Source organism: Falco naumanni, chromosome 1, assembly GCF_017639655.2.
Source record: "Falco naumanni isolate bFalNau1 chromosome 1, bFalNau1.pat, whole genome shotgun sequence".
Taxonomy (NCBI): domain Eukaryota; kingdom Metazoa; phylum Chordata; class Aves; order Falconiformes; family Falconidae; genus Falco; species Falco naumanni.
The window spans coordinates 39,105,465-39,131,234 of NC_054054.1; the positions used below are offsets into that span (position 1 = coordinate 39,105,465).

Sequence of the window (25,770 nt, forward strand, 5' to 3'; positions counted from 1 at the left end):
CCAAGGCTGGGAGGTATTTGGGGAATCTAATACCCTAATGCAGTTAGGGCCAGGGAAAAAAAAAAAAAAAGAAAAGAAAAAAAGAAAAAGACCAACATGCTAATATAATAATCAAATTGCAAAGGATGATAAATACCATGAAAGAAAACATGCAATGTGAGCGGGCAAAAAGGTTTCCTATAGAAAGCTAATGCAGCTCTGCGTCTCTGCCTCGATGAACTGCCTATTATCTCTGCTCTGCCCTCCAGAGCCTTAATTCCTACTTGGGATTACTTTCCCCATCTGCAAACCTAGATGTAATCAACAAGAGCAAGGCGGCTACTTCTTAAAACACCAGGCTTGGGTTTAATCATGCTTGTTTATGATAGAAACCAATTAAAATAGCCACCAAATTAGGCAAAACTTGGCTTTAGCTCACAGCATGGCAATGCAACACGGGGTGCGGGAGGCGGCGGTCGTTAAAGGGTCGTCTCCCCATGGGACAATCTGTAAATCAGAGTGTTTAAGCAGCAAACCTTTGCTGGTGGTACAAAAGAGATGTTTGAATTTTGTCTTTTATGGTATTTAGGATTTTTTTTTTTTCCGGCGAGGTGAAGGCAAAGGCAGTGCCTTCGCAGTGATGCACACAGCCACAGCGAGCACCGGCGCTTATTTAAACAGTTATGCTGTATTGTTTAATAGAAGTTACAATAGGATAAATGTACAGTTGAAATCAACATGCTAATTTCTAACGCAATTTAACTTGTAAACCATGCAGTCCATTTTTTAATCAGTCCATCTCTTTTTCTTTTTCTTTTAATCAGTAGCTCTGCTAGTAAGTTTTAAGGAAAAAAAAAAAAGTTCCCTTTAAAGTTAAACCTAATTTACTAAATTTTCCCCTTATTGTGCAACGACTTGTGCAAAAAAAGCTGTTTTCACCACATTAGTTTACCAAATCACATCCTTTCCCCACCCACCCCCACCCTCCCCCCCGAAAAAAAGAGAAAAGGCAACACAAGCAGCCAGTGGACAGGGAGGGATGGGGACTGGGGTGTGGGTGTGTTTTTATGTCAAAATAAAATCAAGAGGGATGAGCCAAGGCAGAAAACAACTCGGTGCAGCCTGGATTCCAGAAGCCTGACCCTGAGCTGCCCACGGAGGTTTTGGGGTGCTGCCCCCAAGTCAGAGGAGCTGCAGGTGGGATGGATGCTCCCTCCGGCCAAAGTTCCCCCAGCCTGGCCCCGAGGACCCAGCGCGGCCCCAGGGGCAAGGGATGGGCTTGAGACCCCAGCAGCAGCAGCAGCAGCTTTGGAGGGGAAGCAAATCAACCCGGTCCCCAGCTCACAGGCTGAGCTCCCCCTCTCCCTTTGGTGTTTTTGGGGTGAACCCCACCCACAGCATGGTGTATTTGGATCGCTTCCCTCAAACACACAACTTTCCCAGTTGACAGCAGAGATGGGCCCATCTTGAAGTCATTTGGGATGAGATTTATTTGTCAGTTGTGTTCCCTTCCAGCTCCCCAGCAGTGTGATTAACACGAGTCGTGCTAGCGGGGACACACGCACACTGGGTCTCTGGGCATCACGGAACCAGAGGAAATGGGGCACAGAGACCCCAGCAGCCCCGCAGCACCAGGGAATGGGACATGCACCCAGCTGGAGCATGGGAGGCTGGTTCGATGCTCCAAACCATTTGACAGTCTAAAAAAACCCACCAAACCCAATTCAGAATCAAAAGGAAAAGCCAAATGGGGGTGTGATGGAGAGGTAGGAAACAACCAAGGGCAAAGACTTCTCTGCCTGGGGTTTGAATACTGGTTTGAAGGGATGCTGGAGGCACACCTATCACAAACCTCCCTCACCTGCCACTTCCCATCATTGCTACCTCAGGGGGTAAAGGATTTTTACCCTAAAAACGGCTTCAGCACAGGAGGTGCCGACAGCAGCCAATGCCACCGGGCTGGCCCCGACTCCATCTCAGCCTCCGCTTTCCACGCTGCCTCCCAGCATCTTGCAAACAGTCTGGGGCCGGCATGCAAACGCCCACGCCTTCTGCCCAAACATCCATTCTTGCAGCAGCACAAAAGCAGCCAATTTTTAAGAAAACAAAACCAAAACAGCCCCTCAAACAAAGCATCAGCCAGCTTCTCCCCCTGTCATCAGAGCCTGGAGTTGCGGTTGGATGTAGAACAATGCAAAATCACTAAGAGCATCTGACTTGAACTCCAGCCCTAGGAATAAAAAAAATACAACCAAAAAACAACCAAAACCCCAAAACCAACCAACAAAAAAACCCCAGAAAAAACCTCCTCCTCTGTCTCACACACATGCACACGCGCTGATGTCTAACAGATGCCATCCCCCTCATGTATAGGTACGGTTTGGGCTGTAAGTTAGCACTTTAGAGACCTTATATAAAACTATTCCCAACCCCTGGGCTGCCTGCACAACCCCTGAAGATTACACAGAAGATAAGATGTGCAGATGCTTCTCAGGAAGCCAAACTTGTCTTTTTTGGGTTTTGGTTTGTTTGTTTTTTCCCACTGGTGCTGAAATATGTTGTCTGGGTCAGGGAAAATGTGGAGGATAACCCAGTTTTTTCTACAGCCACTGCTTAAAAAATAACTAAAGAAGGTTCAATGTATGTACATGGAGGTGTTAATAGCAGCATTACTTGTTTTAGGGGTTGCAAATCTTCAATTATAGCAGCGGGTTCTGCCCCTGTTTCCCATCCCCTTTATAAATTTATAGCAACAACCTTTCCCTTGTAAGCAATACCATCCGTATTGGAGGATACCAATCATTAGCGAGAGATTTAGAGGGGATTTTAAATGTCTTCCAGGGCTTTTTAAGCAATCTGTTTAAAAGATTAATTTTATTTTGAAGGGATGGAACTGCATCTCTCAGAACAAAAAGTTAATTAGGACCAGAGCACCAAAATGCCATTTTTTATCCCGGTCTGTGACTTGCGGTTAGGTGCTTGACCTCCCGAAATCAGAAACTCACTGCATCTCTCCCTTGGCCGAGTCTGACTTTCCCAGCAGCAAGTTCTGAGCACCAGAAGCCAGTTTGCAGGATCCCAATCCCGGCCTCTCCAAGCAGAGCTTAAAGGAGCATGGAAATCCACCCCGGGCAAACATGGTAATGCTGTGTCACTCCTCTTTTAACTAAAGCTCGGTGGAGACGACAGGAAAGAGAGCCAGGATGTGGGATGGGGAAGGCTGGGAGCTGTCTGGAGCATCTGAAACAAGGTCTTGCCCCAAGACCCAGCTGCTTTGGGGTTTTTATGCAGGTATACCTTGTGCAATGCAATACAGGGGTCACCCCTGGGAAAGGGGGGAGGGGAGGGGGGGAAGGAGTTTCAAGGCAGCAGCAGGAGCTGGATGCTTTTTTCGGCTCACACCAACAGCAGCCCAAAGCCCCTTCCCTGTGTCTCGGGGACAGGAGGTGATGCTGCCTGGCGGTGCCTGCTCCTCCTCCCTTCATCCCGCACTTGGCACAGAGGAGAGAAAAATCATCCCGGCTTCAAAGCAGCGCCTTCACCTGGCAGCAAAGCCAGCAGCTGACAAAAATGATTAAAAATAGTGTTTGACAGTCTATACTCCCACTAATAAAATCTGGAAATGCCGGAGTGCCTTATTTGTCATGCTTGCTGATGCTCAGTGATGCCATTGCTAGCATCTGTAGCAGCTTGATTTGAAGGATTTTAAAGTGCTTGTTACCATTTAATGGCCCTTAACCGAAGCACCCTGTGGACAGAAGCTTCCCCTGTTACTGTCACCATTGGGTAGCTGGGATTTTGTCTTAGTCTCCATCCTCTGGGTAGAAGCTCAGGTCTGATACTTGAACCAGCTGATCCCACTTGCTTTCACAACCCCTTTGCACTCTTGTCCCCACATCTCTCCCATGGTGGCATTGCCAAGGGATGGGGAGGAGGAATAAAAGTGCCCCGTGGTCTTGCGGCTCATGGGACACGTCTTGGCTGGAGGGCTGAGGGCTCTCCCATTGGTGCCAGGACCATAAGGGCCCATCTGCTTCCCTTCCCTGGCAATGTGGCGAGGAAGAGTTTTCTATCGGAGTCCAGCATGCTGGGAATTTTTTTCTTCTCTGTTCTGCAGGATTTGGGATGCCAAGATCAAGCTGGGGATTGCCAGGGGCTCACAGGGGTCATGGTGAAGCCTCCAGCCTGGTTCACGCTCAGGTCCCTCATTTCGGACAGCAAGAAAGAGGTCACCAGCAGGGAATGGGCTGAAGTTCATTTCACCTGTCCCTCTGAAAGCCTTCGCTGGGTCATATGTAGATGTATCTACAAAGATGATCCATTTCTGGCCATGCTAACACCAACTTTCGTTCAGCTGCTTCTTTTCCCCTCCATCCTTCCTACATATACTTCAAAGAGGCATTAAGAAGAAAGTAATTTCTGATCCCCCTCAAAAGCAAGGAACCGTACAGCCAGGTTTGGTTCTTCCCTCTTATTAATGAAAATAATCCACTGATCTTCATGGCTGGAGACCGCTGGGCCAGGACAACAGCCCAGAAGGTCATTGCTGATAACGTGCCTATTTATTTTCAGGGTTAAGTAACACGTACCCTTATCAAAAAGAAAACAAACAAAAAACCAGTATTGCTGAGGAACAAGGAGGGAAGACAAAGCACCACCCCCTTCACGCATCCAGAGCTTGAGGGTCAGAAGAGCCCCCCTCAGCAAAAAAGTGCACAGAGTCAGAGAGCACAGGGACTGAATGCACCCACAAAATGCTGCTGCCCTTCTGGAAATGCCATGTGGTGACGTGCGGACAAGTCCTGCCCCTCCATAGCTTCAGGAGTCTGCACTGAGGGAGTGGAAGGAGAAGGAACCTTGCTCTGCAGGTCAGCAAAGCACCCTTCCATGTCCAGGAGCAGTCTGAGGGCTGAGCACCCACCGCCTTCAGACCAGGGTAGGAGATGTTGCCCGTGCTGAAGCAGCACTGCCAGGGCTGTAACATCCACCAGGAAGATTTTAATTCCCTTTAATGTCAGGGTTTGGGAGGTGGGGGAACCAGCTGGGTAAGCTTTCACTTGCAGTAATTAGAGTAAAAAGGGCAACGAGAAGATAATGGCGAAAGCCCCCTCTCTCTGTAACCTGAACCCTGGGATTAAAGTCCTGTTGGTAGTGTTCCCATCCTCCTCAAAGGCTGTCTTAATTTGAGCAGAGGATGTCTGGGCACCTTCAGAGCAGAGGGGAATTTTGTCCATAGGCACTTCTGAGTTGGGGGGAGCTGAGCGATGCTGCTCCATGGGGCATCTCCAGCCACCTCTGCTTCAGGGACCTTCAGGAGGTTCCCACTCTGGGTCCTGGCTGGTGGTGAGTTTGCAGGGCTGCTCCTCAAGCCAGGGCGCTCGCAGGAAGCAGAGGGACTTTACCCCACCGCACAGTGTCAGGAGAGGAAAGATAGGACACCAGCATGGAAAAGCGATGCAGAGAGGAAAAAAACCCTGAACTGAGAGCCCTGGACACTGGCAGAGCCCAGCCTGCCTTTGCACCGTCCCCGCTGAGCATCCCTCTTCTCCCAACCCAACCGTGCTGGATGTGAGCCACAGCACCCCAGCACCAGACCCCCAGTGCCGCAGGACACCCTGCCAGATCACCTTCTGGTTCTCCCTTCTCAAATTTAATTAATGAGGCAGGTCTCAAAGCCCTTCTACATTCAGTGCAGGTCCAAAAGACACCGGCAGGTCCTAGAGATGAAGCTCAGGGGGTGGCTACGCTGATTACAAACATGCGGGAAAGGGTTGCAGCTCCAGCAATCTGCAGCCTAAGGTGGAAATCAGTCCCCAGAGGTAAAAAAGAGGAGAAAAGCTGGGGAAATGACTTTGCCTCTTCTCCTACCAAAATCCAATATGCAAGCTGGCCAGACACGCTAACGGGTGACCCTCTTTCTAAACGTGCTCCTTTTACTGGAGCCCATGAGAAGAACCTGAAACCATGACTCCTCCCTATATTTTTTGTTTTCGTTTGTTCTGCAAGTGAATAAGTTAACAAAAGGAAGTCAGATAATTCTTTAAATTTGGCTTATTGAAAAAAAAAAAATATCTGGGTGTGAACTCTGTGAACTTCTCTCTCAGGTTTCAAGATTTACCATCACTTTATAAACCCCTGAAAATAGAAGTTTATAATAGGAGACTCCTGACACCACCTTCACGAGCAGTGCCACCCATCTTCCCCGGGATTGTTTAACAAGGAACATTTTGTCATCAGGGCAGGTTTCATGAATACTATACAGGTGAATAAAAAAATACATATAATCTCTTTGAACAAGAATCCCAAGTCCAGGCATGTGGAAGGCTGTGGCGCAGGGACCGGCGTGGGCAGGAGGTCCCCGAGTCCCTCACGAGTGATGGCTGTTGATCAGGCTGCGGAGCTGCTTGGCCACGGTGTCTATCAGCTTCTGCTTGTCCCTCTCGTTTTTCCGAAACTGGGCAAAAACGTTGTTTTTTCTGCTCGTGTCTCTCATCCTGCACAGAGCAGAAAGAGGTTATGGCACAGGTATCACTGCTCAATGTTGCACCCAAGCCCCATGACGGAATCACACAGTGAAGTGCCCATACTCAGGCTCTGCTAGAGGATGGGACTGCATCTAAAGGCTCTACCCCAGTTTTTATCACCTTTTTGTGTAAAGATGGGCATACCAAGCCATGTGCAGGTTTTACAGTTTCCATTTCTGCTTTAAACCCTGCAAATCCCAATCAATGTCACCATAGGGTCTATCTTGAATGCCAAAATGCATGAAAACTATAAAGTCTCTCATTCTCCCCTTCCAAACACCTTTCACTACATCCCCATGTCAGCTTCCGAAGTGGTAACTGACAACACTGCAATATTAGGAGGAAATAAAAAATTAGCATCAAATCCACAGCATTACAGCTTCTTACTTGACATGGTGCATTGCATGCAGACAAGAGATGCAGCTTTTGGGGCAGCCAGAAAGGTTTGGAGTTGTGAACTTAAAAATACTACACAATATTATATAGTATAATTTATATTAAGAGAAGGAATCCAGCACTGGTTTTCTCAATTTATAAATCTTCCTGAGATTTGTACTTCTTTTAAAATTACATGAAGTAGCGCACTGGTCTCCATGAGGTCTCCGAAAAGCTGGAGACAAGAAGCACGGGTGGTGGGATGGGACCTGAAGGCGAAGCTGGTGCAGCTCCATCTCTCTCTGTCATGCAAAGCTGGGGGTTCATGCATGCTTGCATTTGCGGATGCATATTTCAGGGGGGGACAAGGTCTCAGTGCACGCTCCAAGCGTGAGCTTTAGGCAGGCAGGGCATGTGCTGGGAAGGGAAACCACCCCAACAAGGGGCAACCCTTCAACAGCTCCTGAAGGTATCAGGCTCCCAACATCCAACTGCTGCTTTTCAGCCGGCACCGCTCTTCTGTAACACCACAATTTGTAAATGATTTTCTCCGTAAATCAGATCTGGCAGAGGCTGATGGTGTTGGACGAGATAATAAACCTGTGTTTTCGGCTCTGGGGACCTAAATGAAGCATTAAAGTGACGGGACACAGTGCTGACAGTCCCTGGGAAGTTGGCACTTTATCAAACAGGGGAAGTTTTGAGTTAACAGTACAAATCAAACATCTTGAAACTTATTTAGCCGATTAAAAAAAAAAATAAATCTAAGGTTTTTCACGCTTCAATCTTCCTAAAAAGAGCCAATGGGAATCTGAAATGTGCCCAAAACCATCCAGCTTGGAACTGGAAACAAGGATAACAACTTTATCCCAAAGGCTAATTTGCTGAAGTTATAAGTGCCCAAAGACACAGGATTATAATCGAGCTGCTTTCCCAACAGTAACAAGATAGCTTGGAGCACTTTTATTCAGCAAAATAAGTATTTTTTTTCTTTCTCTATTTTTTTTAACCTAAGTAGGTTGCCAGCTGCTCTGCTGCAAGAACCAGGGAGCGATCGCACCGATGGGAAGCAGTGTTTTTGAGTCGCACAGGTTAGAGGTGTCCCAGCATCATGAATTTTGGAAACAAGCATCCTCCCACAGGACAGCTCCAGCATCACTATACAGCTCCAGCAGGTCTCAAAGCACTTTACCAGGAGGGCTGAGAGCTCTGTTTGCCTTTCACAGGCTACATGGGGACATCAGAGGCACTGGAAATAAACCTGTACCTTCAGAAACCTCCACCCAGCGCTGTACCCATCACTCTCCATCACTGCCTGCTGCAGTTACCCCCAGGTAACGCATGGGGAATTTACAGCAAAGCGTCCTCTGCCCTAAGAGCCCCCTCATCCTGGGCATCCTCGAAGCCATCTCCAGTCCCATGGGAGCTGTTCAGGTCCATGAAATATTTATGAAGTAATGCACGCTGTATGCAAGAAAAGCTTCATGTCTGTTTGAACGATTAGAAAGGCGTTGCATGGATAAAGCTACCGGATCAGGAAAAGCATTACAGTCGGAGCGCTGATCCCATAACAAACCCATGCAGGTGGATCTGTTAAAGGGAGGACCAGTGTCTGGGAGGGACGGGAGCTGTTGGTACCTCCAGGCATCACTTGAAGGTAGAGGCACTAAGTTATTAAGTATTAACGAACTAAGTTGCCTACAGGGGACAAAATCCTGCAGAATTCGGGTTGTGCTGTGTCAGGGACCAGGCATCCTTGGGAATGGCATCCTTGGGAGAGGCTGAGCTTGCAGATCTGCTCGAGGAGACCACGCCAGCTCTGGTTCTGCCATCGCAGCCCTGCAGACGGACACTGAGTCGACACATTGTGGTCGGTGTCAAAGGCATTCAGAAACGCCAGCCTGTTTCAGTTCCAGCATTCGGCTATAGGAAGCACCCCATCCCTGATCAAGCAGTGCATCCAAAGATCACGAATTATCAGGTCTGAAAGAGGGAGGCAATGCTTCTGAGCAGCTAAGCAGCTCTTTGGAGGATTGATGCTTTTATTTCTTTAGAGTGTGTGCCTGCAGAGCCCTGTGACAACCAAGCCTAGGTTTGTAATGTGGTCCCTGTGCGTTAGTGCAAAAATTAAAAGTAAGAGAAGGGAAAGAGAGAGCTCAGCGCTGTCCCCACTCCTGTCAACAAACACCACCTTCAATAGAGACAAGCTTTGTTTAAATTAATCTATAAGAAAAAAAAGCAACAGAGTAAAAGCTCCTCTTTTAGCTCTAATTAGTGCATTTGAGACGATAAAGTTACCGGAGGGAACCGTTTCAAAGACAGCTTGCATTTAGATCATTTAGTGCTCCATTTAAATCAAACAATAAAGTCACTGCAAGGTGAGGGTAAAAGCCCAAGCAAGCAGCATACTTACACTCGTGATATCCTATGAGAGATGTGTGATTAGGAAAAGAGATAATGATGAAAACAGGTTACAAAATGAACCAGCGGAACAGAATTTCACGTCGCCTTGTCGGCAAAGCTTGGCTGCCTAGGGAGAGGGCTGGAGAGGTGGGCTCGGAGTGTGGAGGGGAGCAGATGTGCCTGAAGCTATGGCCAGGTAAGTGCAGAGTCTTGGGGGAGCTGGTGGATGACACACAGAGACTCCCCAGAGGGCCTGAAGCCTGAGCGGGGAGAGGGCAGAGCCCACGGGAGCATGCAGGTGATGCCACGCCAGTGATGCCACGCCACAAGGATGCAGGAGGTGCAAGTGCCAACCTGGTGACACCACCGGGGCTGCCTCCAGAAAGCAAACTGGATACATGAAGATGGGCCTTGAAATGAGATCCCTTTTGGAGAGAAGGCTGGCAAGCCGAGCTAGGGTTTGTGGCTTTTTAATACCACCACTGAGCATGGATGCTGCATGCTCGAGTACTACCTGGGGAAAGGCCAGGAGCATGGAGCTGCCCTCCTGTCCTACTGCATTCCCAGCAATTGCCACAGCTCCCAGCTCACTGCCTGCTTCCAATTCCCTAGCTCTTCCAGCTGCCTCATGTCCCAGCTCTCAGATTCCTGATAGCTCTTTATTTTACCATTTTACTGATAGTTCTCAATATACCTCACACATTTGCATCACGGATGTCGGGTTGTGAATACATTGCGAATAACACAGCGTATTCCACAACACTTATAAATACGTATATAAAAACATTGTTGTAATGTATAAAAGTGCTTTACACACAGTAGCTACCTAAGTTTAGTCTGTGTACCATACTGATAACACCTGGATGTCATGAGTTGCTGTGAAATTAGCAGAAGAGGAGGCGGCGGTGCGATTAGGTGGGCGGCAGATAATACAGAGTCCAAAGCTCAGAAGAGGTGGGTCTTCTAAAAGCAGAGCCCCAACACTAAACTAGTCGGCTCCTACTCTGCCAGCAATAGAGAGAGGTACTCCAAAAAATGACTCAAATTCCTCCTCAGGGTCTGATTTCACGGTAAATCTAACTAAATCTAATTGCAGTTTGCTTATCCTGCCTGCTCCTCCACAAAAGTCTTAGCAGTGGAGTGCCCACGGCATGAGCTGCTTGGAAAATTATTAATTATAATTTTTGGCAGGTTACTTCTCTGTCAGCTCAGCTGGAAGACCAGCTGTGAGGTCTGATGGTAGCAGAGGGGGTAGGAGTAGGGCTGATCCTCCCAGTGAGACCTAGAGAAAGGGTCAGCTGGGCCACCTCCTACCATGGGCAGGGTGGGTGCCTGGTGGCACTTCTCTCCCACATACTAGAGGAGTTACAAGTGAAGCAATCTCACTCTTCAGGTCTGCAGCAAACTCATGAGCTTTCCTTCCTTGCTGCTGGCTTGTAGGACTGGCACAAGCCTCTCTGTGCTTCAGGAGGGATCCCAAAGCTCTCCAGATGCCATGTGGTGGTTGTCCAGCATGTCCCGGCGCTACTCCTTGGCATCTGCAGGGTTTGGGCTGAAGCTGTGCAAAGCATATGAGCTACCGGCTTCAAAGAGGCTCAGATTCAGCCTTATCAAAGCACATGTCCCTGCTAAGGGCAATCCCCAGAGCACACAGCCACCTCAAGGCACCGTCCCTGTCCCATAGCTGGGCTTTTTAGCACTTGAGCCTCTTCCTGGATCCAAGAGAGTAAAAGGAGAGGGAGAGGGTGAGAATATTTTCAGCTGGAAGTGTCCTACAACAATCATCTAATCCAATTGCCTGACCGCTTCAGGGCTGACCAAAAGCTCAAGCATGTTATTAAGGGTACTGTCCAAATGCCTCTTACAACACTGACGGACTCAGGGAAGTTACATGTACCTGCAGGCTCGCCAATTTTAAATTATTTTAGGAGCTTGAGATACACCTTTACAGTGGAGTTCTGTAGTAAGACAAAGAAAACTCTGCTGAACAGTGAAGCAAGAAGACAGACTCTCAGCCAAGTCAATGCATTTTGGTACAAACCCTGGGATTCAGGTTAATGGGATAAACAAGGATTTTTCTATTTAACCTCCCACTGTCCACCCAGGGGGGCAATCTTTGCTCCTTGGATCACAAGGAGCCTCCTGCTCCCCAGGCTGCTCCATCCCAGCACTGCACACGATGGAACGAGCTACTAAAACACGCGCTTGTCCAGGGCGAGATGGGGACGAAAAATATCCCGGGTGTCCAGACCCACACTCACTTTTCCAGCAGGATGAGGGCTGTCGTCGGGTTCACGCGAAGATACTTGCACGTGGGTTGCCCGTAGTCAGCCAAATATGTTGACCAGTCCCACTGGATGAACAGATCTAAGAGCTGAAGCAGCCGCCGGAAAGAAAAAACAAACAGATACATGATATTAAAAAGCTGGTGAGAGAGCAGGTGGTTTATCTGAAAGCTGGAAAAGATCCTGGGCAGGTAGAGTTAGTGACAAAAAATGGTTTGTAGTCTTAACTTATTCATATTAAATTATAAATTTATTAATATTTAATGTTAATTTATGTAGGGCTGTATTAATTTAGCCACAGTGCATTCCTGCTACGTTATCTCCACGTTGGGGGTGAACTAGTGGTACAGGGGATATGAGGACTGAGAGCGCCCAATGAGGTGTATGGCAAAGAACCCCAGCGCCCCGATGCTCGCAGCTGTGGCAGGAGGGCACTTCTGGGGTCAGAGTCACCACACAATTAAAATTCTTCTGTCCCCAAGTAACCCCCAGCATTGTTTGAAGCACGCCACAAGGTTTCTTCAGCACACTTGCTACACCTCAACATCTTCCAAGCGCTTTGTAAGCATCTCTAATGATGAGAGCTCCCTGGGGAGGTGTGGGACCCATTCAGGACCTCAGGGGTTCATCTTGGGTGAATGACTGGGAGTCCCAGGTGGTTTCCAGACATTTGTAAGAGAAACCACAAGCCCCTAGCAGCAGGGTAAGGCAAAAGCAGATTAATTCAGCTGTCTGTGATGGTCCCTGCTCCAGACCCATAAAATTTGCACCTGAAGCCCTTCACCTCTGCAAAGGGCCCCATCAGTACCCCATTGCTCCCAGCTGATTCAGGTGAGGGATGACCAAACTACAGACCGGGTTTCCTAAATGCCCTCCTCCACCTCACCTTTCACATCCTTATTTTCCTTCAAACCCAAACAGCAGCTCCCACGTCTGTCCCACACGAGGACCCACCCACCCCTAAGAGGACTTGTCTCTCCATCCACCCACCCAGCAGATCACAGCTGAGGATGTATGAGGTGCAGCCTTCATCTCCATCGTCTAAAACAGGTTAATTAAGAGCAGCTGCATTCCACACACACACACACACACACACACACCCCGCCATCAACCTTTTGCCTCAGAGAGCTGCTGTGACCACTCTATTGCAGGACAGGCTGCCAAGTGCACGGACATCTTCATCGCCCACGTCTGTGTGTCCCAGCACCCACTGCTGAAGCATGGAGAAGGAGGACCATCCCACGGCCAAGCAAAGACCATAGAGGGCTCATTGTCCCCACGTCTCCATGGTTTTCCTGGAGGCTCCAGCACTGTTTAACAACACATCCCACCCTGCCAAGAAGGGGATTTAGCTCCTCCGAGACCTCAAGGTACAAAACAAAAATGTGCAACAAGATTCTTTTTGACTATGTAGGTCAGGGCAAAGAAAACAAGCTGTCGGGAACAATCCCCTGGCTGGCGGGGGGGACGGATTAGCCGAGACCTAAGAGGGCTTTTCCAGCCCGCAGTCCCGCGCGGCTTTGTACGGTGGGTCCATTGTGTTAACTACAAACCCGGGTTGAACATCATTGGCAGGAGTTTTTTCCAAGGGGCACTATCAAGAGACAACCTTAAATATGATTTCACAGGCTCTTTTCATCTAGCACAGCGGGGCCAAAACATTTCTATCGGGTTTGCTGGCTGCTGGGGGAAGTGGCATGGTTGTACAGGCTAAATCAGATCCCCCCACAACGCACTGAAATCCTCTTGCTGGTGGCCCAGGGGGAGCTGAACGTGCCTCTGGCAAACCACAAACAAAGCAGCACGAGTTATTGCCGCAGAAAGGGCATGGTTAGACCATCGAGGGGCCAGGTAGCCATCCACAAGGAGTGGAAATAACGCCTCAGGAGAAAGGGACAAAAGAAGAACCGAAATAACAAAGATGAAGATTAGAAGTGGGTTAGGAGAAGACGAAATGAAAAACGTCGGGAGGTGTTATAAACAGGAAGCTACAGAGGACAGCAGAGGCTCAGGGAGCCATGCAGGAGCTCAGAGGATGGGTAACGAGAGGGCTTGGAGAAACCTTCCATGCACGTTGAAAGAGTGTGCCTAATCCAGCATGGGGAGATTCTAAAGCAAAAAACAGATGAATGGCCATCTAGGGCAGCTCAGCTCTTGCTCTCCATCTCAGGAGCCCGAGCCAACGCTTGCCATTCCAACCAGGGCCAGACGACACATACACGATCCCTGGCATGACGGCCACCCCCATCCCACAGCTTTCCTTCAGCTCTGCTCCAGCTCACCAAAACTCAGCTGGGCTGAAGCAACATTGCTCTCCCGCAGAAGGCTGCTGGGCTTTGCTGGTGTGGAAGATGCACCACCACACCTTCCACCGCACTGGCACCAGCCTGAAGGGGCGGTCGAGGTGAAATACTTTATGGAATTGTTTGGAGCAGGTCCAAAGAAGGCCACGGAGATGGTCAGAGGCTGGAGCAGTTCTGCCACAGAGACAGGCTGGGAGAGTTGGGGGTGCTCAGCCTGGAGAAGAGAAGGCTGCGGGGAGACCTTATTGTGCCCTTTCAGTATAGAAAGGGGGCTTATATGAAAGATAAGGACAGACTTTTTATTTGCCCATTAGTAACAGGACATAGGACAATGGTTTTAAACTGAAAGAGGGTAGATTTAGGTTAGATATTAGGAAGAAATTCTTCCTTGTGAGGGTGGTGAGGCGCTGGCACAGGCTGCCCAGAGCAGCTGTGGATGCCCCATCCCTGGCAGTGTCCCAGGCCAGGCTGGACGGGGCTGGGAGCAACCTGGGCTGGTGGGAGGTGTCCCTGCCCGTGGCAGGGGGGTGGGACTGGGTGGGCTTTAAGGTCCCTTCCAACCCAAACCATGCTGTGATTCTATGAATTCTTTACTCTCATCATCACGCCATTCAGGTAGCTCCACCTGCACACATCACTGAGTGCAATAAGCACATGACTGAAACCCCAGTGATCTGGTGATATTGGTCGGCAGCGGCTGGGCATGAGCCCCCAGCGTGCCCAGGTGGCCCAGGAGGCCAGCAGCGTCCCGGCTGGTGTCCAAAACGGTGTGGCCGGCAGGGCCGGGGCAGCGCCCGTCCCCCTGCCCTGGGCACCGGTGGGGCCGCCCCGCAGGGCCTGGGCTCAGCGTTGGGCCCCTCACGGCCAGACAGACACTGAGGGGCTGGAGCGTGTCCAGAGCCGGGCAGGGGCTGGGGCAGGGGCTGGGGCACCAGCCTGGGGGGGCAGGGGGGTCAGCCTGGAGAGAAGGGGGCTGGGGGGGACCCGGTGGCTCTGCAACGGCCTGGCAGGAGGCTGTAGCCAGGGGGGTCGGTCTCTGCTCCCCAGGAACCAGCGACAGGACGAGAGCAAACGGCCTCACGTTGCGCCAGGGGAGGGTGAGATTGGGTGTGAGGGAACATTCTGCACCGAAAGGGCTGGCAGGCGCTGGCACAGGCTGCCCGGGGACGGGGGTGTCATCATCCCTGGGGGTGTTCAAAAACCATGTGGCTGTGGTGCTTGGGGACATGGTTCAGTGGTGGCCTTGGCAGTGCCGGGTTAACGGTTGGACTGGCTGATCTTAAGGGTCTTTTCCAACCAGAATGATTCTGTGATTCTAAAGACGCCCCATCCCACATGCACTCCCACCCCAGGCTGGACCTTCCCCGAGCGCTGGGAAGAGCCAGGCTCCCCCCAGCCGGCTCACGACAGTGACGGATAGCCTGTGTATTTTACAACTGTTTGCCCACATCCATCTTGCCAGCACGGCAGGTCCGAGGATTGCTGGGGCCGGCACCTTTGGCCCCCGGCTGCCGCACAGTGCTTGGCATTGCCGGCGCTCACAGGGCTCTGCCTTGGGTCGTGCTCTGTAGCAGAGAGGTCTGGCAGGAGGAAACCTGACAGCTCAGGGCAAGCTGTCTCAAAACAATTTATCTGTCACATAAATGTGGTTTTATTGGTTTTACTGTTTAAACTTTTCACCTCTGCTGCTAAATCTGAATGACCGAAAAAAAAAAAAGGCAAGGAAAAACCCGCCTGCGCAGCGGTGCTGGGCTGCAGCGGGCCTGCCGGGGGAGATTCCAAATAAAATATGCAAATACCATTAATTCTTCAAACTAGAGTCTCCTTTTCAAGGCTATAAATCAAACTCGACAGCACATACGCTGTGGGGAAAGGAAAAGTAGCGGGGAGGGGGGTGAACGAGACGACAAAAAGAGGAGCTTTTACCATGACGATACGAAAGTGGAATAAGCTCAGAAAGCTGCAGCCGTGCTGTGCGCACAGAGCAGGGCTGCGAACCTGCAGCTTCCCGCACCACCAGAAGCATCTTGCTGTGAGAGCAGGGAGAGGTTCATGCACATATTTATAAAATAGAATAAAAGAAACTGAGAATGCTCTGAATATGCTGCCAAAAGAAAGGTACTAAAAAAAATAATAATTGTATTTATACACATACATGAACTTTCACCCAAATGGTGATTCAAGAAAGGGTAATGCTCGAAAGAAAGAATTAAACTGGGAACCAGTTCCCAGTCCTGCCCCAGAATCCCCATGGCAGGGGCTGAGAAGCACTTTCTCCCCATTTCCCTCCATTCTACATCAAAAAACACTTACTTTTCACTCCCCCTGTAATACCACCATCTCAGACTCTTCAAAAATATTACTTTTTTCAGAGCAGAGCCATGTTTTTACGCTCCTCCCGTCAAATACAGGGAAAAGATGGTTGCAACTTCATTGCCTGCTGGTAGGAAAGGTAAATGGGGACATTGCAGCAACTGCAAACTTCTCCTTCCAGACGCACAGCAAAGTGGGACAGAATGAGATAAGAGCACTGAATCTGGATAAAATTCATTAAGCCAAGCCAGAAATCATGTAATGTGAATCCAAACTGATTTAAAACACAGACTGTAAGCTCTGCCAGCACCCCTGGAACAAGATCAAAGAAAGCACCAACATCTGCACACTTGCACCAGTGTCATAGTGGGCTCTGCGCAAACCTGGTAGGTGATACGCGGTGGCTAGGGATAAGACGGCCAGAAAAGGAGACCTGTGTTTTCTAGGATGAAAATAAACCCCCTTGTCCTATCTCTGAGAAGTCAGGATGATGTTGCAGGAATAGCTCTAGATACAGGATCCTCTCGGCCCTAGAGACTTCTCCTCCCCTCCTCAAGCCTAAGATACGAAGGTCAAGTGGTATTGCATGACAGATGAAAATTTCTGAATTCCCTGTCTTCATTCAACATCTGGCTCTTCTGTTTTTTGCTTTTACCTCTTCTGAGCTGATGCAGCACCACTCTGAGCATCCATGAACAGGGAGCTGAACCCAAATGTTTTTGACCTGCAGGAAACCATCACTTGCAATGCACCAAATGCTCTGGGCTCATGGGCAACTCTACTGGGAGAGGAGCGTGATCATCCCCTGTTAGCAGAGTGATGAGCTTCCCAGGACAGAATCGCCACCACACCAGACACGATGTTACATCCACTGGAGCAGGAAGCAAAACATATCCAAATTAAAAGCAAAGAGCAATGGTTCACAACTGGAGCTGCTCCAAGACATGAATGCAGCCTGCAGTCCAGCCAGAAATGGAAACCACATCTTCCTGCTGCCCAGCAAGCAAACTTTCTGCTTTTTTCAGTCCCTGCCAAAGGGATTCACTTGCCTAAGAGCCATGTGCCTTGGTCCTGTTAAAGTCAAAACAGCCACCACCACCCCTGCACTCATGTCTGTGTCTTCCCTCATGCCCTAGCCCTTTTGCTTTTAACATCCTGACTTTGCAGAGCCAAAATCACAAATAGACTATCAGTATTTATAAAAGAGCCCTCACTAGATGCAGTCTGGCACAAAAGCCTCGTGGCTACACAGTAACTGGATGGTGAAAGGAGAAACCATCCTGAAGACTAACTCTCACTTTATTTCAAGGTCTAGATCTCTTCCTGCCGAAGTGAAGGCTCAGGGGATCCTCAGTGCAGTACTCCAGTACTTAAAGGGTGGCTACAAGGAGGATGAAGGCTCCCTCTTCACAAGGAGCCACATGGAGAAGACAAAGGGTAACATCTCCAATGGGAAGGTTTCATCTCAGTATAAGAAAGAAATTTCTTACTGTAAGAATAATTTTTCACTGGAACCACTTCTCCAGGGATGTCATAGAGTCACCATTGCTGGAGGTTTTCAAGAGACTATGGGACAGGTGCTAGATCAGCTCATCTAGGCTTCTTTTCCCACAAAAGGTTGGACCAGATGATCTTTTAGGGTCCCTCCTAACCTGGGCTGCTCTATAGTTCCGTGAGGCTATCCTAGAAACAAACATCCCTTCTCTTATCCACCATGATATTTACTCCCAGCGACAAAAGAGAGCATCAAGATGGCTTGAACAGGCCTTCCCTCTGCCAACACCAACAGAGCATCAGCAGATCCACCAGTGACGAGATGGCATGAGGGGAAACATTCCATAAAGAACTAAACCTTCCCTTCCATAAAAGCCCAAAATAGGGAATTCTTGTGTCCCTGCACCTAGTAATTACCCTTTTAGTTCTTTTTCCTCCAACCACATGCACAGCAGGAGACAGGCTCTTCTCTACTAGGAGTTGTTGACTATCTGTGGTGCTCAGGTACCACACGCTGGAGCTGGCCAGATCAGGGCTGCAAGGTGTTCCTGCCTGACATGCCTCCTGTAAAGCACCAACTGCTATTAAAAAAAACCAGAACAAACACCATCAGCACGCGTGCACACACACACTGAAGGATGAAAAGGGAAAGGCGACTCAAGACCATTAGCTGGCAAATCTCGCAACCTGTTTCAACAAATTTAAATGCAATTATCCTGGGTTTCTCACACCCAACCAAGCTAAGGGAATTAGAGTTTACTTGCTGTGACTTAAAAGCAGAGACAGTCAGGCGTCTGGAGAAGCCTAGCTGGTGCCAACAGTGGGTGCATGAGACCTTCCTTGCCATTGGTTTCTGGGGGAGGTTCAGATCAACGTGGAAGGGACAGCTATGCCACACGGTTATGGTCAGGTTTTCATGATGAGCTTTACGTCCCCTGGGTGCCAGGGTGCAGAGAAGTGTTAATTAAGTTGGATTTGGAGGTAGGATTTCCCAGCTGGAGGTAGCACTCCTACCCTGAAACCTGCTAAGGGTCACAATCACAAGCAACTGCTCTCACTTTCTGGGGGTAGGAGGAGGTCATATTTTCAGAATTAATCTGAACCCAGCTCTAAAAAGCTCTATTGTCCCTTGCCATCCTTGTAACCCCTAAGTCTGATGCACTTCTTCCCCAGTCTGTGTTGCAGACATCATGCAGAATGAACAGCTTTCAACTTGACACCTTGTACAAACCAGCCGTGCTTCAATTCACGAGATAACACTGTTAGCTTACAAACCTACTGATATCTTTTCATTAAAAACCTCATTTCACTGATTTAACACCACAGCTCCTTGGATAAAAGTGGCAAGAGGTTCAGAGGAAAGCAGCATGGGTCCTACTATCATCCCACCTAAACCTACCTGTATGAAGGGACAAGACACTTCCAGTGGGACCAGAAACCACCCAGGTAAGACCTGGTCCTGCTGGGCACCTCCATAAAAACACATGGAACTACTGAATTCAAACCAGTGCCAATTCCCAGTTTGCCCATGCCTAAGCTTGCCCACGCCTAAGCTTGCCCACAACCCAACCCCACCACTGGTTGAACAGCCCCTACCACCAGCCAGCGGGTAATTGTTAGGGAGCACAAAAGCCCAAAGAGTTTCCAACATCAGCAACCACAGACAAGTACATCCAAAATAATTTATTTTGGTGAGGTTTCAATTATGCCTCATGGGAACATAATACCGCAAGAGAAAGAAATACTCTAACCCACGGGGAGACGTGGGTTTGGACAATACTGAGAAGAAAAGGCACCAGGAACTGGAACATCGTGCCTGTTTGTTCACTTGTGAAAGACACAGAGGGTAAAATTGTGGACTAAGTGAAAGCAGAGGCAGATTTGTCATGAGTTTCACTGGAAACTAAGATCTGCTCTACGTACTGAGTGTACTTTGTGTGAGGAGGTGGACAGCACCCACAGTAACCTGATGTTGCACAAGCCAACGGATCTTCATGCATGGAGCACAGGGAAGGTTATTCTTATTTTAGGTGCTTGCCAGACCTGCCTGCAAGAGAGAGATGGATTTCTAGGAGTTACTGCGGATCAGGGTGCTGTCCAGCCTGCTTGGACCTCTCTGTAAGGCACACTAACCCTAGGCTCACATGAGCCCTCCAGGTCTCCTGGGCTGACATCCCACCAGGGCTGTCCTTCCTCCTGAACACTCATGCTGGAGGGAGGAGAACTGAATCCAATTTCCACATCTCGCATTTTAACTGGACTGATTTTGCAAGTTAAGGCAGCAACTTTATCTTTCCTTCTTTTCTCTGTTTACTTATATCTGCAGAAGTGAAACAGAAAAAACGAGAAAGATCTGTTAAGATTCATGGTAGACGGGACAGTATGTAACGGAGAAAGGTCTGAGGCCAGCAAATCCCTAATCTGTCCAGTCTGGATTATTTTCAGATTCCTATTATTTCCTGTTTATAGGTTTTTGTGTTTCTTACATCAGATTTCCAGGTAAGGTCTCCAGAAAGTTTTCTGCCTGCCCTGTGTGTGCAGAAGGTCTTCTGTTTTCCCATCTGCAAATGTTTATCGTTTATTAGGAGGAAAACCTCTAGCTTTCCACCTGCTTTGAAATAACGCTGTAATTACATGGGTCGACTTCTCTACTCTTTCAGAAGATATTTATTCCAAGGGTCTCATTAAAATCTTAACAAACACGATTTTACCCCCAAAATATTGCCTTTCTGATAGTAGCTCACTTCCGGCTTACAACAAAAAACTCCCTTTTGGGTTAAATACGGCTTTGAGGAATCCACCTTATCCTCCCAGCCTGCAACACGAAACCACACGAAGGAGCCACAAAAGGTTGTCGGCTTCAAGAGAAGTGATGCAAAGCAGCCCAAGAGCAAAGGGCGTGGATGCCAAGGATTAGCATATCGTGTTATGGTGACAGTCCTGAAGATGGCTGGAAAGTCCCTACCAGCTTCGTTCACACTCCTACTGACTTTGACGGTGCAGGATCGTGGCTTTAGTCATCCTCTGGAAGCCTGCCTGCAGGGAAGGCTAAACTGAATTCTAGGGAAATCCCAAGTTTCTCCGACCATGGCAATGCACTGTGCAATGCTGCTTGAAAAAGAAAAACCAAAAAAACCAAGGCATGAAAATTATTTGGTACAAAACCACTGGGATTTCAATGTTTCAAATAAAATCAGTTGGTTCCAGCAATAACTGCCCAGACAGGGGATTTTATGAATGGCCAAAAGAACAAAAGGAAGCTCTGCCTGCTGGATTTAGTAGCCAAATTGCGCTCATAAAAATAATTATTTAGACTCATCAAATTCTCCACACAGGTTCACAAGCTTGCATGGTGCTTTCCGCCCAAAGAAGACTACCGTATTTCTACCCTCCAGATCCTACAATCTGCGAAAAACAAAGAGACAATACTGGGCAGCAGCCAAAAGAAATGAAAGAGCCTCGGAAGACCATTCTCCAGGGACCGCTATTGAATAACACTTTGCGTTTCCATTTAACCATCACAAAGGCGGATTCATTCTGGAAGCAAAGATGTCTCCTTTAGAAGCATCCCCCACCTCCCCAGTAGCCTCTCTGGCTCAGATCTTCGGTGGGCACGGCCGTGAGGTGCACCCATTGCTCTGCCCAGCAAGGATGGAGACTGGCTAAACACTTGGGGTCAGCATCTGAGGTTAAGGGGGCTAAATTTGGGATGCAACGCTTGGAAAGTGCTCAGCTTGTAGATAATTACTCTTGGAAGCATTTTTGAAGCTATTACAGGGAGGAGAAGCTGGATTTGCTAATGGGAAAAGACCCTCTGCTCCGTGGATGGGAGATGACAGCGCCGTGTGTTCAGGTACCCCTTGTACACAGAAATACCTTCTCTGTGGCTATAGTCTGGGTGCACAGCACCTCATGCATCTCTCTGACTTGCCCTGTCTGACCCACACTTCAAAATGAGTGGTTACGAAGAAAACGTTAAGAAATAACATGGAGAATCCCCATATCTCAGCAGCAGGTCAGCATGCTTTACGAAGGGAGGAGAAGAGTTAACAAGAGCACAAAAAAACCCCAGAAAAACCCTGAAATGCAGGGAGGTGGGTTGAGAGGGGAGAAAAGCACACAGTCCTCCAGATAAGCCTATAGGCAAACCACCTCCGTCATTGACCCTATAGTATCAGAGGGAAAAAAAAAAACCCAAACAATTTAAATGCCACCTTTCCAGGGGAAAATGTTCCATTAATCAACAGAGCAGGTATTTGCAGCCAGAAAGTTTTTGGGCCAGGAGGGATTAATGCTCCCTATCTGCTGACAGTTCAGCAGCAAACCTAGGTACCTGCAGAGATCAGGGTCTGCCCAGAAGACCACGGAGCCACGTTCTCAGACAAATACAGCCCACTTGGTGCCAACAGTAGCCAGGACGTGATGCCCAGATACCTCAGTGAGGGGCACTGCGTAGTGTTTTTTCCCATCAGGGCTTCCCGCCGGCAGTGGGGAGCAGGGACAGGTGAACCAGTGAAGTCTTTCTGAACTTAGCAATTAGGGTTCCGCATTTCCATGGAACACAAAAGCAATGACATTTGAATTAAACCCCTCCTGCCGTCTAAAGGCACCAGCATCACCTTCCCCGAGCCCTGCAGCCCGGCACTTGCTGGGTACCAAACCGCACCACGGGGCCAGCATGCCACAATTATTTTTCCTGTTGCTCAGCTGATGCCAAGTCCTCTGCAAAGTTGCATTTTTCTTTTGTTTACACATTAAAAAAGGGGATTAAAAAAAAAAAAAAAAAAGAGGTGACCTCTTGCTAACCCCAGCCAGTCTCTGAGAAGCTGCCGCTGCCTTCACCTCCAAATGAACTTTCAGATTATCTCAGACAAGATTCACCTTGCATTGAACTTGTACCCTGCGCGGCAGCACAGTCACGTAACCTTGATTAAACATTACAGCGCAACGCAGCTATAAATTTAATGAGCATTATCGGCGCGCTTCCTCCCATCGTCCTGAGGCAGGGGGAGCGATGGAAACGCTGGGAGCCGCTGGGAACCAGCCCGGTGTGCACCGGCACGGTCAGGAGATGGAGAAGCAGCTATCTGAGGGCAGAGGAAGGAGATAGATCTGTGCTGTCCCCCACTCCTCTGCATGCAATGAGTTGCATACAGGCTCTGCAGCAGCTCCCGCAGGAGCAAGAGGCTCCAGGTACCTCTGCGAGCAAAGATGACCCGTGGAGGGCTTGTACGGCTTTCTGCTCAAAAGACCCAAGAAAAAGCAATAAGAAAAGCAACAAGGCGCAATAACGGGTCCGGCAGTCCTTTCACCCAGCAGGAAACCTTTCTTAGGCCACGGCCTCCTAAACTCTGGCTGCCCTTTTCACGCAAAGCACTGCAGCCCATCGCCATCCTGCCATTTATTTTCAAGACACACGTGTGATGGGAGGCAGAGGCAGCTGCCTCTTCATCTCCCAGCTGACACGTAGGGAAAGGGAGAGCTCAGCATCCGTGCTGGCGGCGGCAATTCCTGCCGCAGAGGTCACTCGGCTGGTCGAGGGGAGAGTGTCTGGGCGGCGAAATAGATATGCTCAAGTTCAAGTGCTTGAAATACCTTCCTTTTTTTTTTTTTTTTTTCTTTAAAAAAAAAACCACACTCAAAACTAAACTAATATATCCCCTGCTTTTCATGATAACTTCCTCCTTATCCTCAGCGGTTTTGTTTAGCAGATCTATTGTTCTCGGTGAGCCTTGCCCTGGGGTCCAATTTGACTGTGTTCTCATTTTTCCCCCTATGTAACTGATGCTTATTTCTTTAAGCTCTACTGTAAACAGAAAACACACTGCAGTGCCCTTGCCTGGCTTTGCAGGAGGCAGGCTCAGACCTGGAATTACTTCTTTGGTTTTTTTATATAGGAAATAAAAAGATTGGGCTTGCTTACTTCAAGGATTCAAACACCTGTGGGATGCAGGAGGGCAGCTGAGGTACCCGCGGGTGGTCCAGGCTCGGAGCAGGGACCACGCAGTTCCAGCGCTGGCTCTGCTGTTGCTTTGCTAGATAAATGGCCTTTTTCTGCTTGCAAGGCTGGAAACATGCCACTTTCCTAATTACAGACCTCTTTAATGTTCATTAGGAGCAGGGGCTGAGGAGGTAAGCAGCATCATTTGGAGGTGACGTGAAGTTCTTCAGGGTGCTCAAGGTGAAAGAGAAAGCCACCAGACAGCAGGCTCCTCCAGACAGGGTGGCACATCGGGAATAAATAGAAAATAAAAATAAAATCTTTGCAGAGGGGAACACATCTTGGATTATCTGAGGAACACAACAGAAGCTGGGGTTTTGGGATGGGTGGGTGATGGAGGCACCAACACAGGGCTTTGTGCCTCCCATCCGTTACTTGCCATGGGTTTGGTCCGCACCCAGAAAAACATCTTTGTCCCAGCAGATAGAAAAGGGTGAGCTTGGTGGGCAGGGGGGGCAAAAATTGCCTGTACTGCAGCATTAGGGAAACATTTTAAGCAAAATGGGCATTTTTTCCCCCATTTGCTGTCCTCATGGCTCCTCTCTGCCTTGGTTCCTACACCAGCCTCCCAGGAGAATCACAGAATGGTTTAGGTCGTAAAAGACCCTTAAGATCAGCCAGTCCAACCGTTAACCCAGCACTGCCAAGACCACCACTGAACCATGTCCCAAAGCACCACAGCCACATGGTTTTTGAACACCCCCAGGGATGATGACACCCCCGTCCCCGGGCAGCCTGTGCCAGCGCCTGCCAGCCCTTTCGGTGCAGAATGTTCCCTCACACCCAATCTCACCCTCCCCTGGCGCAACGTGAGGCCGTTTGCTCTCGTCCTGTCGCTGGTTCCTGGGGAGCAGAGACCGACCCCCCTGGCTACAGCCTCCTGCCAGGCCGTTGCAGAGCCACCGGGTCCCCCCCAGCCCCCTTCTCTCCAGGCTGACCCCCCCGCCCCCCCAGGCTGGTGCCCCAGCCCCTGCCCGGCTCTGGACACGCTCCAGCCCCTCAGTGTCTGTCTGGCCGTGAGGGGCCCAACGCTGAGCCCAGGGTTCGAGGTGCCGAGACTTACCCCAGCACAGCTTGCAGGAGCCTGCCCGAAGAGGACGGATCCAGCATCACTGCAGAAGAAACCGATGACACAGGGGTCTCTGCCCAAGGCAGGGGATGGAGAGGGCAGGGGTGAGACAATGGAGGAGGTGGCCTCAGATGCTGCCAGCTCCCACCACAAAGGTTTGCTCGGGTTTGCAAAGACACCGACTCCCAGAGATGTCCCCCTGAAAAGTGTCGTCGTTCCCCCTATCTAGCGGCATCACCTGCAAAACTAATTTGGCCCATGAAATAACCTGGCAATTTGGGTGGTTGATTAGAAGTATTTTTATAAGACCACAGGATATATATTTCCAGAGTCTGAAATAGTGTTTGGAAAACAGCAAGAGCCATTTAGAGCCATTTAGTGTATTCTACAGAGAGGCAGACGCACAAGCAAATGGATATTTAAAACAGCTGTGAAGACAAGACTGGTAGGAAACATTTGGTTAAAAGCAAACACAGAAATAAAACAACTTTGCAGAAGGTTAGAAATCAGTGAATTTGGTAATGCCTGACTTTGGGAAAAAAATAATTCTATTTCTTTGGCTTGTAGAGACTAATAAATTACCATGGAAAACATAAAAATTGAAGTCCACTATTTCACCTTGTATTTTCCATCCACACTGTAAAAAAGTCTCTTTTTTTGGTTGAGTGGACAGCACCAAACTGCCCTCGGGAACTCTGATTAGCATCTACAGGGTGAAGCAGATTTTACATGCCAAAGCCACAAAATTGCTGGGCTTCAGCTGATGGCACTGGGTGACTTGATGCTTTTTGGGGGTTTGCATGCTCTAGACTTTCAGGCGAGCCCCAAAAAAAGTGCTTTCAGGAAGAGTTAAAAGAGGAGGATTTAAAATTCACACTCCTGTCAGGTTTGTTTGGGAGTCTGGCCAGCAACCTTTCATCCGACAGAAACTCTTTCCTATTGAGAAAATACCGGAATTATTTGAACTTGTTCCATTTTTGGTGGGTGCAAACCACCAGGTGGGAACTTCAAATTTGCAGGAAAG

At 49.0% G+C, this 25,770-nt stretch overlaps 1 protein-coding gene across 6 annotated transcripts in view; it reads right to left on the bottom strand.

Annotated features, from left to right (window-relative positions):
* Positions 1–648: 648 nt before the first annotated feature.
* The window catches only part of EXOC6B (exocyst complex component 6B), a 311,968-nt gene continuing 286,846 nt past the window's right edge, over positions 649–25,770 (bottom strand). For 3 of the 6 annotated variants that reach the window (XM_040590557.1, XM_040590521.1, XM_040590539.1), the window contains 3 exons: positions 11,543–11,655; positions 9,292–9,303; positions 649–6,473 (listed from right to left, as the gene is read on the bottom strand). In XM_040590557.1, coding sequence (XP_040446491.1) covers positions 6,347–6,473; positions 9,292–9,303; positions 11,543–11,655 — 252 coding nt within the window. In that variant the 3' untranslated portion in view covers positions 649–6,346. Of the gene's footprint in view, positions 6,474–9,291; positions 9,304–11,542; positions 11,656–19,344; positions 19,997–25,770 lie in introns of those variants that run through there. The other 3 variants (XM_040590529.1, XM_040590548.1, XM_040590568.1) reach the window with 2 other exon arrangements.